The sequence below is a fragment of the Geotrypetes seraphini genome, chromosome 9 (assembly GCF_902459505.1).
Source record: "Geotrypetes seraphini chromosome 9, aGeoSer1.1, whole genome shotgun sequence".
Taxonomy (NCBI): Eukaryota; Metazoa; Chordata; class Amphibia; order Gymnophiona; family Dermophiidae; genus Geotrypetes; species Geotrypetes seraphini.
Window position 1 is genome coordinate 1,139,149 of NC_047092.1, and position 12,295 is coordinate 1,151,443.

Consider the following 12,295-nt stretch of genomic DNA (forward strand, 5'->3'; position numbering starts at 1 on the left):
CATTAAGGAAAATAAGCAAAGAGGACAAAGACACTGCAAAGTTCTAGCCAGTCAGGGCTGAGCTGGTCTGGGCGACTAAAGCTTTGTCCTGCCAATTACAGGCATTTTTCAGGCTTGTAGACAATAGGTGGAATTGAATACCTTGACATTCCCACTCTGCCCAGTGAAAAGCAAAACCCCACTGGTGGGAAATCACGGACCAGGGGCATCTTCTAAATAGAAGGGGCTAAAAAGAAGAGATTTTCCTTTAGGGGACAGTCAGCAGAGAATCCGAAAGCCTTTTCTAACAATGTAACATGGAAATGGAGTTTAGTGCATTCTGCTATGCTTTGTTAAAGAAAAACACTGGCCCTTGAAGAAATTTATGTACCATCAACCAGCCTGAAATAATTTTGAAAGTCCAGGACCACTAGTATTACATGATTAATCCTGTACCCTCTGCCTTCGAGCAAGAGCCACAAATGCCAGATTTCACCTCTTTAATGAAAGGTGCAAACACAGCTAAACACTGTCTCCTGAAGAAAGCTCCCATTCAGATTTCAGGAAATCGCCTGCCTCTCAAGGCAACTGAAATGGATCTACAGTACCTGTATAGACCTAAAAGAATATTTACAAGACCCGACTAGTCTCAAAATCTTCCCTTTCCAAATAAAAAGTGGCCCTGTAACGGCTTTGCTTGTGTTTAGGGGCTGTGAAAGGCTTCACAGAGGGGGGGATTGGGGGAAGATTGTGGTTGAAAGGGATTTTGAACTGGTTTCGTTTCCTACGTCATTTGCAGGTTTTGCTTTTCGAAATTTTTCCTTCAGGGCGCAAACAACAAGAAAAAGAAAGCCCTTCCTACCCACCACAGTGGCCAGCTCATTTCAAATGATTGCTAACATGTTTCTACTCCTTCAGGACTCTGAGGTGAACGGTGATTTCTCTGCTTTCGTTCTAAACCGACAGTGAAGGACTCAGTGGCGTAGAAATGGTGAGTGGCATCTGGGGTGGTCGTGCCCCTCCTCCATCCTTCCCTTCCCTTGTACCTCTTTAATTTTTCCAGATGCAAGCAGCATTACGAAGTGATGTCAGAGAGGTCGTGATGCTGCACGCGCCAGGAATATTAAAGAGGTACAAGGGAAGGGGCACTCATGCGCAGTAGGGGGGTCAGGAAGGAGTGGGGATGGAAAGGAAGATGGTCGCCAGCGCCCCCACCAAGATGGCACTCAAGGCGGACTTCCCCCACCCCACCCCCTCCTACTATGCCATTGCACTACACACCAATGGCTTAACTAATATGGAACGCTGTAGCATGTCTCATGTTAAGTTATTTTTGCTGCATTAGGCACGCACTAGCATGTAACACAGCTTAGAAAAAGGGTCCCCACATGGTTTAGTCTTTACTGAGGAGAATGTCAGATTGATTTAGATAGCGCTACTAGGCATACAATCTAAGATTTTAGTACCTGGGCCAATGAAGGGTTAAGTGACTTGCCCATGGTCACAAGGAGCTTTAGTGGGAATCAAACCCAGTTCCCCATGATCAAAGCCCGCTGAGCATTAAAATCATTTGCTTTGTGCACGGCAGCAGCCAAAAAAAGCAAACAAGATGCTAGGAATTTATTTATTTTATTTGAAAAATGTATAAGTCCCTATTATCCACCATTTCTGAATACCCACAATGAAAGAATTTGCATCTACTACCTCCACTCTAGGTAGATCTCTCTCTTGTATATTCATTGTGGATATCCTGAAATCCTGACTTGCTAGAATTCCTGATCTAGAGAGCCGGGAGACAGCAAGATAGGTGAACCTTCAGCTCTGAGTATTTCCCAGTTTTGCCTTAAAGGAGGTTTTTATGCCAATGATTGGATATGATAAGTGGTAGAACTTAGTTTATGACTTATCCGAGGCTTTTTCCACCTAACACATAAGATGAATAGTTTCAAACCCTCGTAAATTAATGTGGTGTATTCAATTGATGACGGGTTTTTGAGAGATTTACCATGTTTATTCTTCCATTCCTCCTGTTTATTACATTTTCTCTGAGCCATTCTCTAAGAATGTGTTATCTTCTCCTCCCATCCTTCTGCATCGCCTTCAACATCAAAGCAGTATAAAGCCAACATTGAAGGACAGAAAAGACCATCAAAAGAATAGAGCAGAGAGTAACTACACAGGACAAAGTCAAGCAATAGCCACTCAGAACACACATTACATGGAGTCTCCTCTACCCTCACTCTACAAATGGTGGTTTTTGTTGCATTAGCCAAAATTTGTATCTATGTCCTTTAATTTCTCCTCTTAGTGTCTTTGGGGACTAACAAGCTTAGCTGGATTTTGCTCATTTTCCTTTTCATTTTTTATTTGTAATGCTAATGTTGTGTCTTCTATTTCCTTAAAGCAATGCTCTATTATTTATAATAATTTGAAAATTATTAAAATATAAACTATTTTACAGAACAATAGTTTTCATTTCTGTTCCATCAATCAAACCAAACCCCCTAATCACAAACTACTTCTATCAAAAATGCTTTTGCTAATTTTGACCCGTTTTTCTGAACAGGACCAGTTTAATTCATTGGTGGCCATTTCACTAACGTTTAGCATGCATGGACGGACGGACGGACATTAGCGTGTGCTACAAAATGGGATGCACATCATTTAGCACACTGTATTGTCTGTTAGGCCCTGACTCTATAACTGGCGCCTAAAACATGGGTGCCACAGAACGCAGTGCATAGCGCATGGCGCATGTCAAACATGAGTTAAGCATTGTTTATAGAATTGCACCAAGCAGTGCCTGAACTGGTATTTGGGCATAAATAGGGGGCACATAAGGTTCTGACGCCTACTGGCGCCTACACACAAAACATACCCACATCCACTTTCTGGTAGGCACCTAGAAAGCAATTAATTTTAATTTCAGCCTATTAAGCTGACTACTGATGCCAATTAAGCTTGTTAAATAATAAACCACCTCTTTTACAAACGCATAGTGCGGATTTTAGCACCGGCAGTGGCAGTAACTGCTCAGATGCCCATAGAATTCCAGCGCTAAAACCTACGCTATGCGTTCATAAAAGAGGGGGTAAGTTAGGCGCATAGGTTGGCCAATCTAGGCACCTAACTTTAAGTGTCTTTTATAGAATCTGGGCTTCGAGATTTGACTGGTGAGATTATGTATAACTCTTTAATCAGAACATTTTGACAGACAAATTCAGTACTCACATCATCTTTAGCATTGTAGTACACAATGTCATTGGCCTATGAAAGAGAAAGAAAATCATTTTGTTAATTTGGCAAGAAAAAAGCCCACGTTTGTCATCTGATCTATAGTCTACAATTGTCTCAGTGGGTCAACTGAGAAGTATGTTAACATTTCCTGCAAGCTTATTAAAAGTGTACATCAGAGTCACTGGGAAACACACACAATGCACTAAAAAAACAAGTATTACTTCTCCAAAAACTCTTTATTAATGTTTTTTATTTTGAAGTTATGAAAAATTCACAATGCAAAATGATTCTTCTCTTTTTGACATACACCATCCTAACAAAAGGCAAAAATGAGAATTCATCAGTCCCTGGATAGATTTATCAGATACACAGATCATTCTTTATATCCCATTGTTACAAAACTGGTTTAGGCACATAACATGTTTTACTTGTGCAACGTAATTAACTGCTGCAGGTTCCAGTGAGACGTCTTTGCGTAAATGAATCCAGAAGAGAAAAATCTGCACTGGTAAGATTTTGCTTGGAAAGGGAGACTTAAAAGTTACCGGGACTTTATTTTACTTTAAATCACTAGCAAAGCAGTTTAAGGGATAGTTTTTTCTTGGCATAGAAAGTCTGTTACAATTCATAAATTAGCATTTAAAAGGGCTATTTCAAAATTGTTATAGTATCAGTATAGAGCACAGCTAAGAAGCAAGGAAAGTTTCAGTTCACCTAGAAAGATTTTAGACAGCCCTGGGGAGGAGCCTGCTGTTTTGGCAGGGGAATGTGGTAGGGAAGTTCTGAAAGCCAAATTTAGGCTCTTAGGTAGGAAGCTAAAATCTAGAACATCCAGGGTTGGTTTTTCAGAAGTGTTCCTTGTTCCATCCACATGCAGGACCCAAGAGACAGGTAAGAACTCTGAAATTTCATTAAGTAGGGTGAATATCAGTGCAGCCACGGGGGCGGGCGGTGGTGGTGGTGGTGGTAAGAAACAATCTCACTGGCAGAGGATCTTTGCCTCTTAGCAATTCCAACTCAGGCAGCTAGAACAAATGGGGGGGGGGGGAGGGAGGGAGAGTCCTGTGAGGAAAGGTGTGGTTGGGTGGGGTAACCTAAGAGAAAATATGTGGCAGTGGGGGGAGGAGTGAACCCTGGGTGAAAGAATCAGTTTGACACCAAGGCCGCCATGAGCTGAAAAAGTTTGGGAACCACTGCTCTAAACCATTAGAGAGATTCAGATAGGAGGGAGGGAATTTTATGCCTAAATATTCACTGAGACCTAAGTAAGCTCTGGTAGCCAGCTTATTTTGAATTAGCCTTGTATACTCTCTGTAAGTGCCTGGCATTTAGCATTTTACATGGTAAGAGGTGGGCATTCCTTTTTGTGTAGTACAAGGAGTGCTAATTTTAATACTAATGAGCTCCTTGTAATGCATTTGCATTGGTTCTCGGTGGCTGCTACCGTGATTGTAAAAACCTCCGAGAACCCTTTTGAGCATCAGAGACTGAGCTGCCTTGCAAGTAAGACTGGCTACAACCAGTCTTACTCGTCACAGCAAGCTTTTGAGTGAGGACTGAAATCCCTTCCCCTGGTGGCTGGGGGTATTGGAGGACTTGGCTACGAAGCAAGCTTGGGTCCCCTTCATGGCAGCTCTCGCAGCACTGACCATTTGACTCGCCATCTTAAATGAGAAAAGGAATTCATTTGTATGCTTATGCTGACGCTCAAATCTAATGGGGTGGGGGACTTTACTTATTATAATTTCCAATTACATTAATGGGACGTCTAATTCTAAAATTTTCTCAATGTGACTCTCGGTTCGCTAAAGCTCTGTCATACTCTTATAACACAGTGTTTTAGTAAACGTCATCTTTTATCCAGCTCCTGATTTGAAAGCCCTTATTAAAGTGTTTGAATGATGGAATGAGATGCTTTAACCTTAGAAGATTCTTTTTATTAAAAGCTTTCTTCATCGTGTTGGCAGCTAACATTCTAATGGATGACAGATTCCATAAAAGATGTCCTGTTACCGAATGCCTTGGCGTGCACGGCTTTGTTGAAATGTTGCCAATTCAGTGTTCCCTCTAAGCGGGCGGGTGTTGTGAGCAAACTTTTTTCACTGTGAGCTAAAAATATCGGGCGCCAGCAAGTTATGAGCCAAATAAATATGTTGCTTTCTACCACAGAACTTCCTTACGTTTGTATGGAATCTATCCCCTTTCAACTTTAGAGAGTGCCCTCTCGTTCTCCCTGCCTTAGCTACTAAGTCTATTCCCTTCAGTACCTTGAATGTTTCTATCATGTCCCCTCTCAATCTCCTCTGCTCAAGGGAGAAGAGGCCCAGTTTCTCTAATCTTTCGCTGTACGGCAACTCCTCCAGCCCCTTAACCATACGTGACAAAAAATCAATTCATGTAGCAAATGCTACATTTATCTTTTGGCATGGCCCATCATGTAGCAAATGCTATAACTGATGGGCCATGCCAAAAGATAAATATATATATACTAAAAAATAAAAAATAAAAATAAATATATACTAGGAGTAAAGGGGCATGCAATAAAGCTTTTAAGTAGTAGATTTAAAACAAACCTGGGAAAATATTTTTCATTCAACATGTAATTAAAAAAAGATTTGGATAATTTCCTTAAAAAATCTGCATGACATTATTAAGATGGACTTAGGAAAGCCCACTGCTTATTCCTAGAATAAACAGCATAAAATCTGTTTTACTCTTTTGCACTGTTGTGCTTTCAGCAAAATGTTTTAAACACAAAAACAGAAAATCACATGCACAGGCATTAGGTCACCCAGGCATCTAGAATTAGCAATCTTGCACAGCCAGCCTATGATTGACAGGAGCTGCCAAATCACATTGAAAAGGATGATAAGGAAGGCAGATAAGAGATGGTGGAAGGAAGACAAAACGAAAAGGCAAGAACAAAACTGAAGTAGAAACGAGCCAAACATACAGTATAGCATACAAAAAATGTATGTTTTCCTTTGGCTTCCAAAAACTGATTGGCATCCAAGTTCCCTAAAGTTTCACACAGTCATCTTCTAATAATGTCACCATATACAGTTGGCTTGCCAGAAATATGTTTAGGATTACATTACATTACATTACATTAGGGATTTCTATTCCGCCATTACCTTGCGGTTCAAGGCGGATTACAAAAGGTTAGTTTAACAAAAAAACAGAGTTACAATGATTTGCTAGAGAGGTAAGTTGTAGATCTTATCAACATTTAGCAGGTTGTTGAGGGTGAGGTGGTTTGTAAAAGAGTTAATAGGTGGTCATAGTGGAAGTTCTTTTGTTCTTATTAGTGCAGTAGTGGGTAGATCAAATGTCAGTTTTAGAGTTACTAAACGGTCGTGATGTTATTGCTGCTTCAGGAATTTCTTGAAACTCTACCAACAGCATATTAACTTAACAGTGTAGCTTCAAAATAACTGCATCTCTATCCTTCCCTCCCCCCTGTGGTTTTTAGCATATCTCTCTTCTCATTTCCTCCACTCAGATCTGATCATTCTCTGCTCTCTCTTCCCTTTTCTTCTCTGGTCTTCCTTCTCTATTTTCTGCCTCCATCTAAATTAAATTCTTTCTTACTATTTAGTCCCGTTTCCCTCTTTTCACTGTGTCTACACACAGCTTGTCACCCCTTTCCCTCACCCCTCCATTATCTTACTATTTTCTTCCCCCTTTATTTATCTCCTCCTTCCATCCAGTATGTGTTCTTTCCCCACTTCCATTCAGCATCTGTTCTCCCTTCTCAACTGACATCCATCTGCCTTCTGCTCTCTCTCCCTTCTTCTCACTTCCATCATCTGTCCCCTTCTCTCTCTCTCTCATCTCCTCCATTCCATCATCTGCCCCTTCTCTCTCTCTCTCTCTCTCTCCCCCCCCCCAACTTCCATCATCTGCCCCCCTTCCCCTCACCTTTGTGGGTCACTTTCTTTCCCCTGAGGGTGGCTCATGTCACAGGGGAAGCTTTGGCCGAGCAGAACCGCTTGATTGACAGTGGAACTTACTTGATTGATGTCGATGCTGGGGCCCGTTGCCGTTTGAAGGAAAAAAAAAAAGGTGGAAAAAAGGAACCTGTAAAGGCGAGAGGAAGGGAAACCTCCAGGACAGCTGCTTTTTGCCCTCCTTCAGCGGCCCAAGAGTTCAGACCAGCAGCGGCAGCTGTGTATGCTTTTAACTTCGGCACAGAGCTGCCCCTAATCAATAGTTTAGCGCGGTTTCATGAGGCAGCCTCGGGGCCTTTGATAGCCTGCCCGCTTCGATGATGCGATGTGGGCCGGCCTAGCAAAGGCCCCGAGGCTGCCTTATGAAACCGCGCTAAACTATTGATTAGGGGCAGCTCTGTGCCGAAGTTAAAAGCATACACAGCTGCCGCTGCTGGTCTGGAGGTGCGGAGACAAGGCAGGAGGCAAACGCGGTGGAAGGCAGGAGTCCCGGCGAAGGCAGGAGTCCCGGCACAGCGACTGCAACAGGAAGTTGCAAGTCAGCTGACGCCGGCCTTTCGTTGCGGCGGGGACCGAATCCTTCGCGGACCGGCAAGATTTTGTTTGCGGACCGGCGGTTGAAGAACTGTGCTCTACACTGTGTGCGCTGTGACGAGAAACTTGTGCGCTGCGAGGTAATATTTTGTGCGCCAGCGCACCCCAGCGCAGCTTAGCGGGAACACTGAAAAGCAGGGGTGTCCAATGTCGGTCCTCGAGGGCCGCAATCCAGTCGGGTTTTCAGGATTTCCCCAATGAATATGCATGAGATCTATTAGCATACAATGAAAGCAGTGCATGCAAATAGACCTCATGTATATTCATTGGGGAAATCCTGAAAATCCGACTGGACTGCAGCCCTCGAGGACCGACATTGGACACCCCTGACTTAAAGGTATTCCATTGTTCGGACAAGATCTAAACTCAATGACGGAGGGAAAATAATGAAGACAAAACTTATCTACAAACAAGAATGATGCTGGCAACGGGGCCCACCCAGATTCATTAATCACCCTGGTTAACAGTCTTACCACTGTCTGTATTAAAAAGATCTCCCAGATATCAGCTAATTCACCTCAACCACACACAGAGGGTCACTTCTTAAGCCTAGGCTAGGCTTCGTACCTCAGGTTTACTGGCACAAGTTCTGGGTGAGCTGCTACCTTTCCCTTCATGCAATTCAAAAGGACTCTGGCACACTTTTACAGTCAAGGACATCACAAGGGAAAAGATTTCTCAAATCTTGATGATTCTTATTTGCCATTCTCGTGCAATAGCAACTTTAAATAACGCTAAAAGAGATTTCAATCAACTCAAATTTTTCTGCACGTTTCAAATTCAAGTAACAAAGGAACATGAAGAGAGTTTTGTTTGCATTTGGGCTTCTTAGAAAAGTGTATGCAAAATCAATTAAAACTTTTATTATCATAAATCTGTGAAATCAACTAAATGAATCCAAGAATCCCCGTTCCCAGAAGAATGAAACTTTTTTCAATCCATAACTCCTCATTTCTAAGACTGAATCTCCACGATATTGTCAAAAAGACATATTTTCTATTAACTTCCTCAGAAATCATATTTCATGGTAACATAGTTGAAGAGCCAGTGGTTTTATTTACTAAATGGGCCTCAGGTTCAATCTAGCAAACAGTACAGCATATTCAATAGTGACTCTTCAATAGGAAATCATTTCAGGGATATTTTTAAAAATCTGAGCTTTGCCTTGGTGTCAAACTAATTCTTTCACAGTGCCCCTAGGCCACACAGGGTTCCCTCCTCCCCCCACTGCCACATATTTTCTCTTAGGTCTCTCCCTCCCTCACCCACACCAAAACCCACTTGGCAGCAAGGAGTCATAGCTGTTCTAGCTGACTGAGCTGGAATGGCTAAGAGGCAAAGCTCCTATGCCAGTGAGATTGTTTCTCCCCCCCCCCACCCCACCCCTGGTGGCTCCACTGACAGTCAAGCCTCATCTTCGGTGTCTGGCCTTTAGTCTGTGCTGGGCTTCAGCTCCTCACATACTCTGCTCCATACCTCCTCCTGTCATTCTCAGATGGGGAGCTACAGCTGCTCTGTTGAAGCCTTTGATATTCCTCACCTCCAGCAAAGGTGCGACTTAGGATTTGCTGCCCAGTGCAGGAAACATGGCAGAAGTGCACATAGGAAGTTAATGTGCACATCCCTCCTTGGCATTACTTTGAGTTTGGGAAGCACTGGATATGCAGGAATGAGGCCTACTTGTTCCTGTTCATCCTGGGTCTGGCCTTAAAATGGCCACATGACCCCGTGCTATAGTCTGGTTGGGTCAGACAAGGGTTACCAGATTTCCTTCTTTATAAAAGAGGGCACATGGCCCCACCCTGTTGTGCCCCTGGCCCCACCTCCACATGAATCTCGTCTCCCCGAGCTCCGCCCACATCTAGAGGGCTCTGCACAGGTGTGGATATCGATGCAATGACATCATTCTCATGCACGCATGCATGTGATGTCATCAAGTTGACCTCCAGATGCGGCCTCAAGCTTGGGACCTTCCAAAACCCAGACAAACTGCCAACAAATATTTTGCTACTTGGGGCCATGACACCATTAATGTTTCACACCATTCATTCCTACCAGAACACCTGACCTTGCCCTCATGTGCAGGACATAGATAAAGCTGTGTAAATACAGGACCACAAGAGTCCTAATATACACCCCCTCCCCCAAGATGCCAGACTCTGCAACAGTAGAACAAAAGAGAAACAGAAATACATTTCCTTCTGAACAGTACAAAATATAGACAGCAGATGTCAGCATGGGTTCAGCCGAGAGAAATCTTGCCTAACCAATTTGCTTGACTTCTTGAAGGTGTGAATAAACATGTAGATAAAGCTGAGCCAGTTGATACAGTGTATCTAGATTTTCAGAAAGCTTTTGATAAAAGTTCCACGAGAGGCTCCTGAAAAAACTAAAAAGTCATGGGATATGTGGCAAAGTTCAGTTGTGGATTTGGAATTGGTTATTGGATAGAAAACAGAGGGTAGGGTTAAATGGTTATTTTTCTCATTGGAGGAGAGTAAACAGTGGAGTGCCGCAGGGATCTGTACTGGGACTGGTGCTATTTAATTTATTTATAAATGATCTAGAAATTGGAACGACAAGTGAGGTGATTAAATTTGCAGATGACACTAAACTGTTCAAAGCATGTGGATTGTGAAAAATTGCAAGCAGACCTTAGGAAATTGGAAGACTGGGCATCCAAGTGGCAGATGAAATTTAATGTGGACAAATGCAAAGTGATGCATATTGGGAAGAATAACCCGAAAAAGAGTTACTGGATGCTAGGGCCCACCTTGAGGGTTAGCACCCACGAAAAGGATCTATTCTAGACAATACGATGAAACCTTCAGCCTAATGTGTGGCAGCAGCCAAAAAAGCAAACAGGATGCTAGGAATTATCAAAAAAAGGATGGGTAGCAAGACTAAGAATGTTATAATGCCCCTGTATCGCTCTATGGTGTGACCTCATCTGGAGTATTGTGTTCAATTCTGGTCTCCTTCTCAAGAAAGATATAGTGGTGCTAGAAAAGGTTCAAAGATGATAAAGGGGATGGAACTCCTCTCGTATGAGGAAAGACTAAAAAGGTTAGGGCTCTTCAGCTTGGAAAAGAGACGGCTGAGGGGAGATACAAAATCCTGAGTGGAGTAGAACGGATACAAGTGGATTGATTTTTCACTCCGTCAAAAATTACAAAGACTAGGGGACACTAGATGAAGTTACAGGGAAATACTTTTAAAACCAATAGGAGGAAATATATTTTCACTCAGAGAAGAGTTAAGCTCTGGAATGCATTGCCAGAGACTGTGGTAAAAGTGGGTAGCGTAGCTGGTTTTAATAAAGGTTTGGGCAATTTCCTGGAGGAAAAGTCCATAGCCTGTTATTGAGAAAGACTTGGGGGAAGCCACTGCTTGCCCTGGATCAGTAACATGGAATGTTGGTACTCTTTGGGTTTTGGCCAGGTACTAGTGAGAACAGGCTACTGAGCTTGATGGACCATTGGTCTGCTCCAGTAAGGCTAGTCTTATATTCTTTTTCTGAAAATGGACACATTTCAATCACTAAATTGAAAATAAACTCACTTTTCCTACCTTTGTTGTTCAATGATTTTCTTCTCATCTTCATTCTGTCTGTTTTCTTAACTCTGTTTCCAGGGCCTTCCATTTGCTGTTTTCTCTCCTTCACTTTCTACCCTATATCCATCTTTGGCATTAAAAAGAGGGCATGACACGGGAAAATCCAGACATGTGGTAACCCTAGGTCAGAACAAAGGCCCATTTAAACCAGTTTCCTATTTCCAGCAGTTGCCAATCCAGGTCAATTCCCTGGCAAAATCCCAAAGAACAGTGAGATTCCAGGCTACCAGCCCCAGGACAAGCAGTGGCTTCCCCCATTTTCTTCTTAAAAGCAGAAGGGGTAAGTAATATTATTTCTCTACTCTGAGCTGTGAAACAGAAGGAAAGCATCACTAGAAGTGCTGGGAAGTAAAATGGGGTTGGAAGGGAGGGGGTTGTTGGTACAGCCTGCTAAAACCAGACTAAGTTGGGAAACAGAAAAGTGGGCAATGTCTGATTAAATTGCATTTTATGCTCTATAATGTCCTTTCTATAAGATTTGTGCAAAACTAAAATTCCATTAGTTTTTTATTTGCACAGGTTCTGGATTTCGGGACATAAAGAAATACTTTTTCTTTAAATTACTTAATACACCGTAAAGGAAAGTGCTTAGAGCTCATATAAATGAGATCATGCTCTTTTAAAGCACTAGGAAGACTTATTTATTAATTGGGGAGTGAGCTTGGAGGACTGGGGCATTCGAATAGCAAAGGGTGACTCCATCCAAGCTGACAGAGACATCGGTTCCAGGGTACAAGCACTAGGGCCCCCCCTAGTGGTCACAATTAATAGGAAGAGTGGTAGGTGATCAATTTATCATTATCCTTAGGTGGATCAAAGCAATATTAGGGAAAGAAATACAGCCCAGAGCAATACCATAAAAATTCATTTCAGTCACCTGAATAACATAAGCCAAAGTATATTCTAGCAGTTCACAAAAT

General features: G+C 42.5%; 1 protein-coding gene across 3 annotated transcripts in view; it reads right to left on the reverse strand.

The window, feature by feature from the left end:
- The window catches only part of CACNA2D1 (calcium voltage-gated channel auxiliary subunit alpha2delta 1), a 520,381-nt gene that overhangs the window by 280,141 nt on the left and 227,945 nt on the right, over positions 1–12,295 (reverse strand). For all 3 annotated transcript variants that reach the window (XM_033958928.1, XM_033958927.1, XM_033958929.1), the window contains exon 5: positions 3,211–3,246. In XM_033958928.1, coding sequence (XP_033814819.1) covers positions 3,211–3,246 — 36 coding nt within the window. The remainder of the gene's footprint in view (positions 1–3,210; positions 3,247–12,295) is intronic.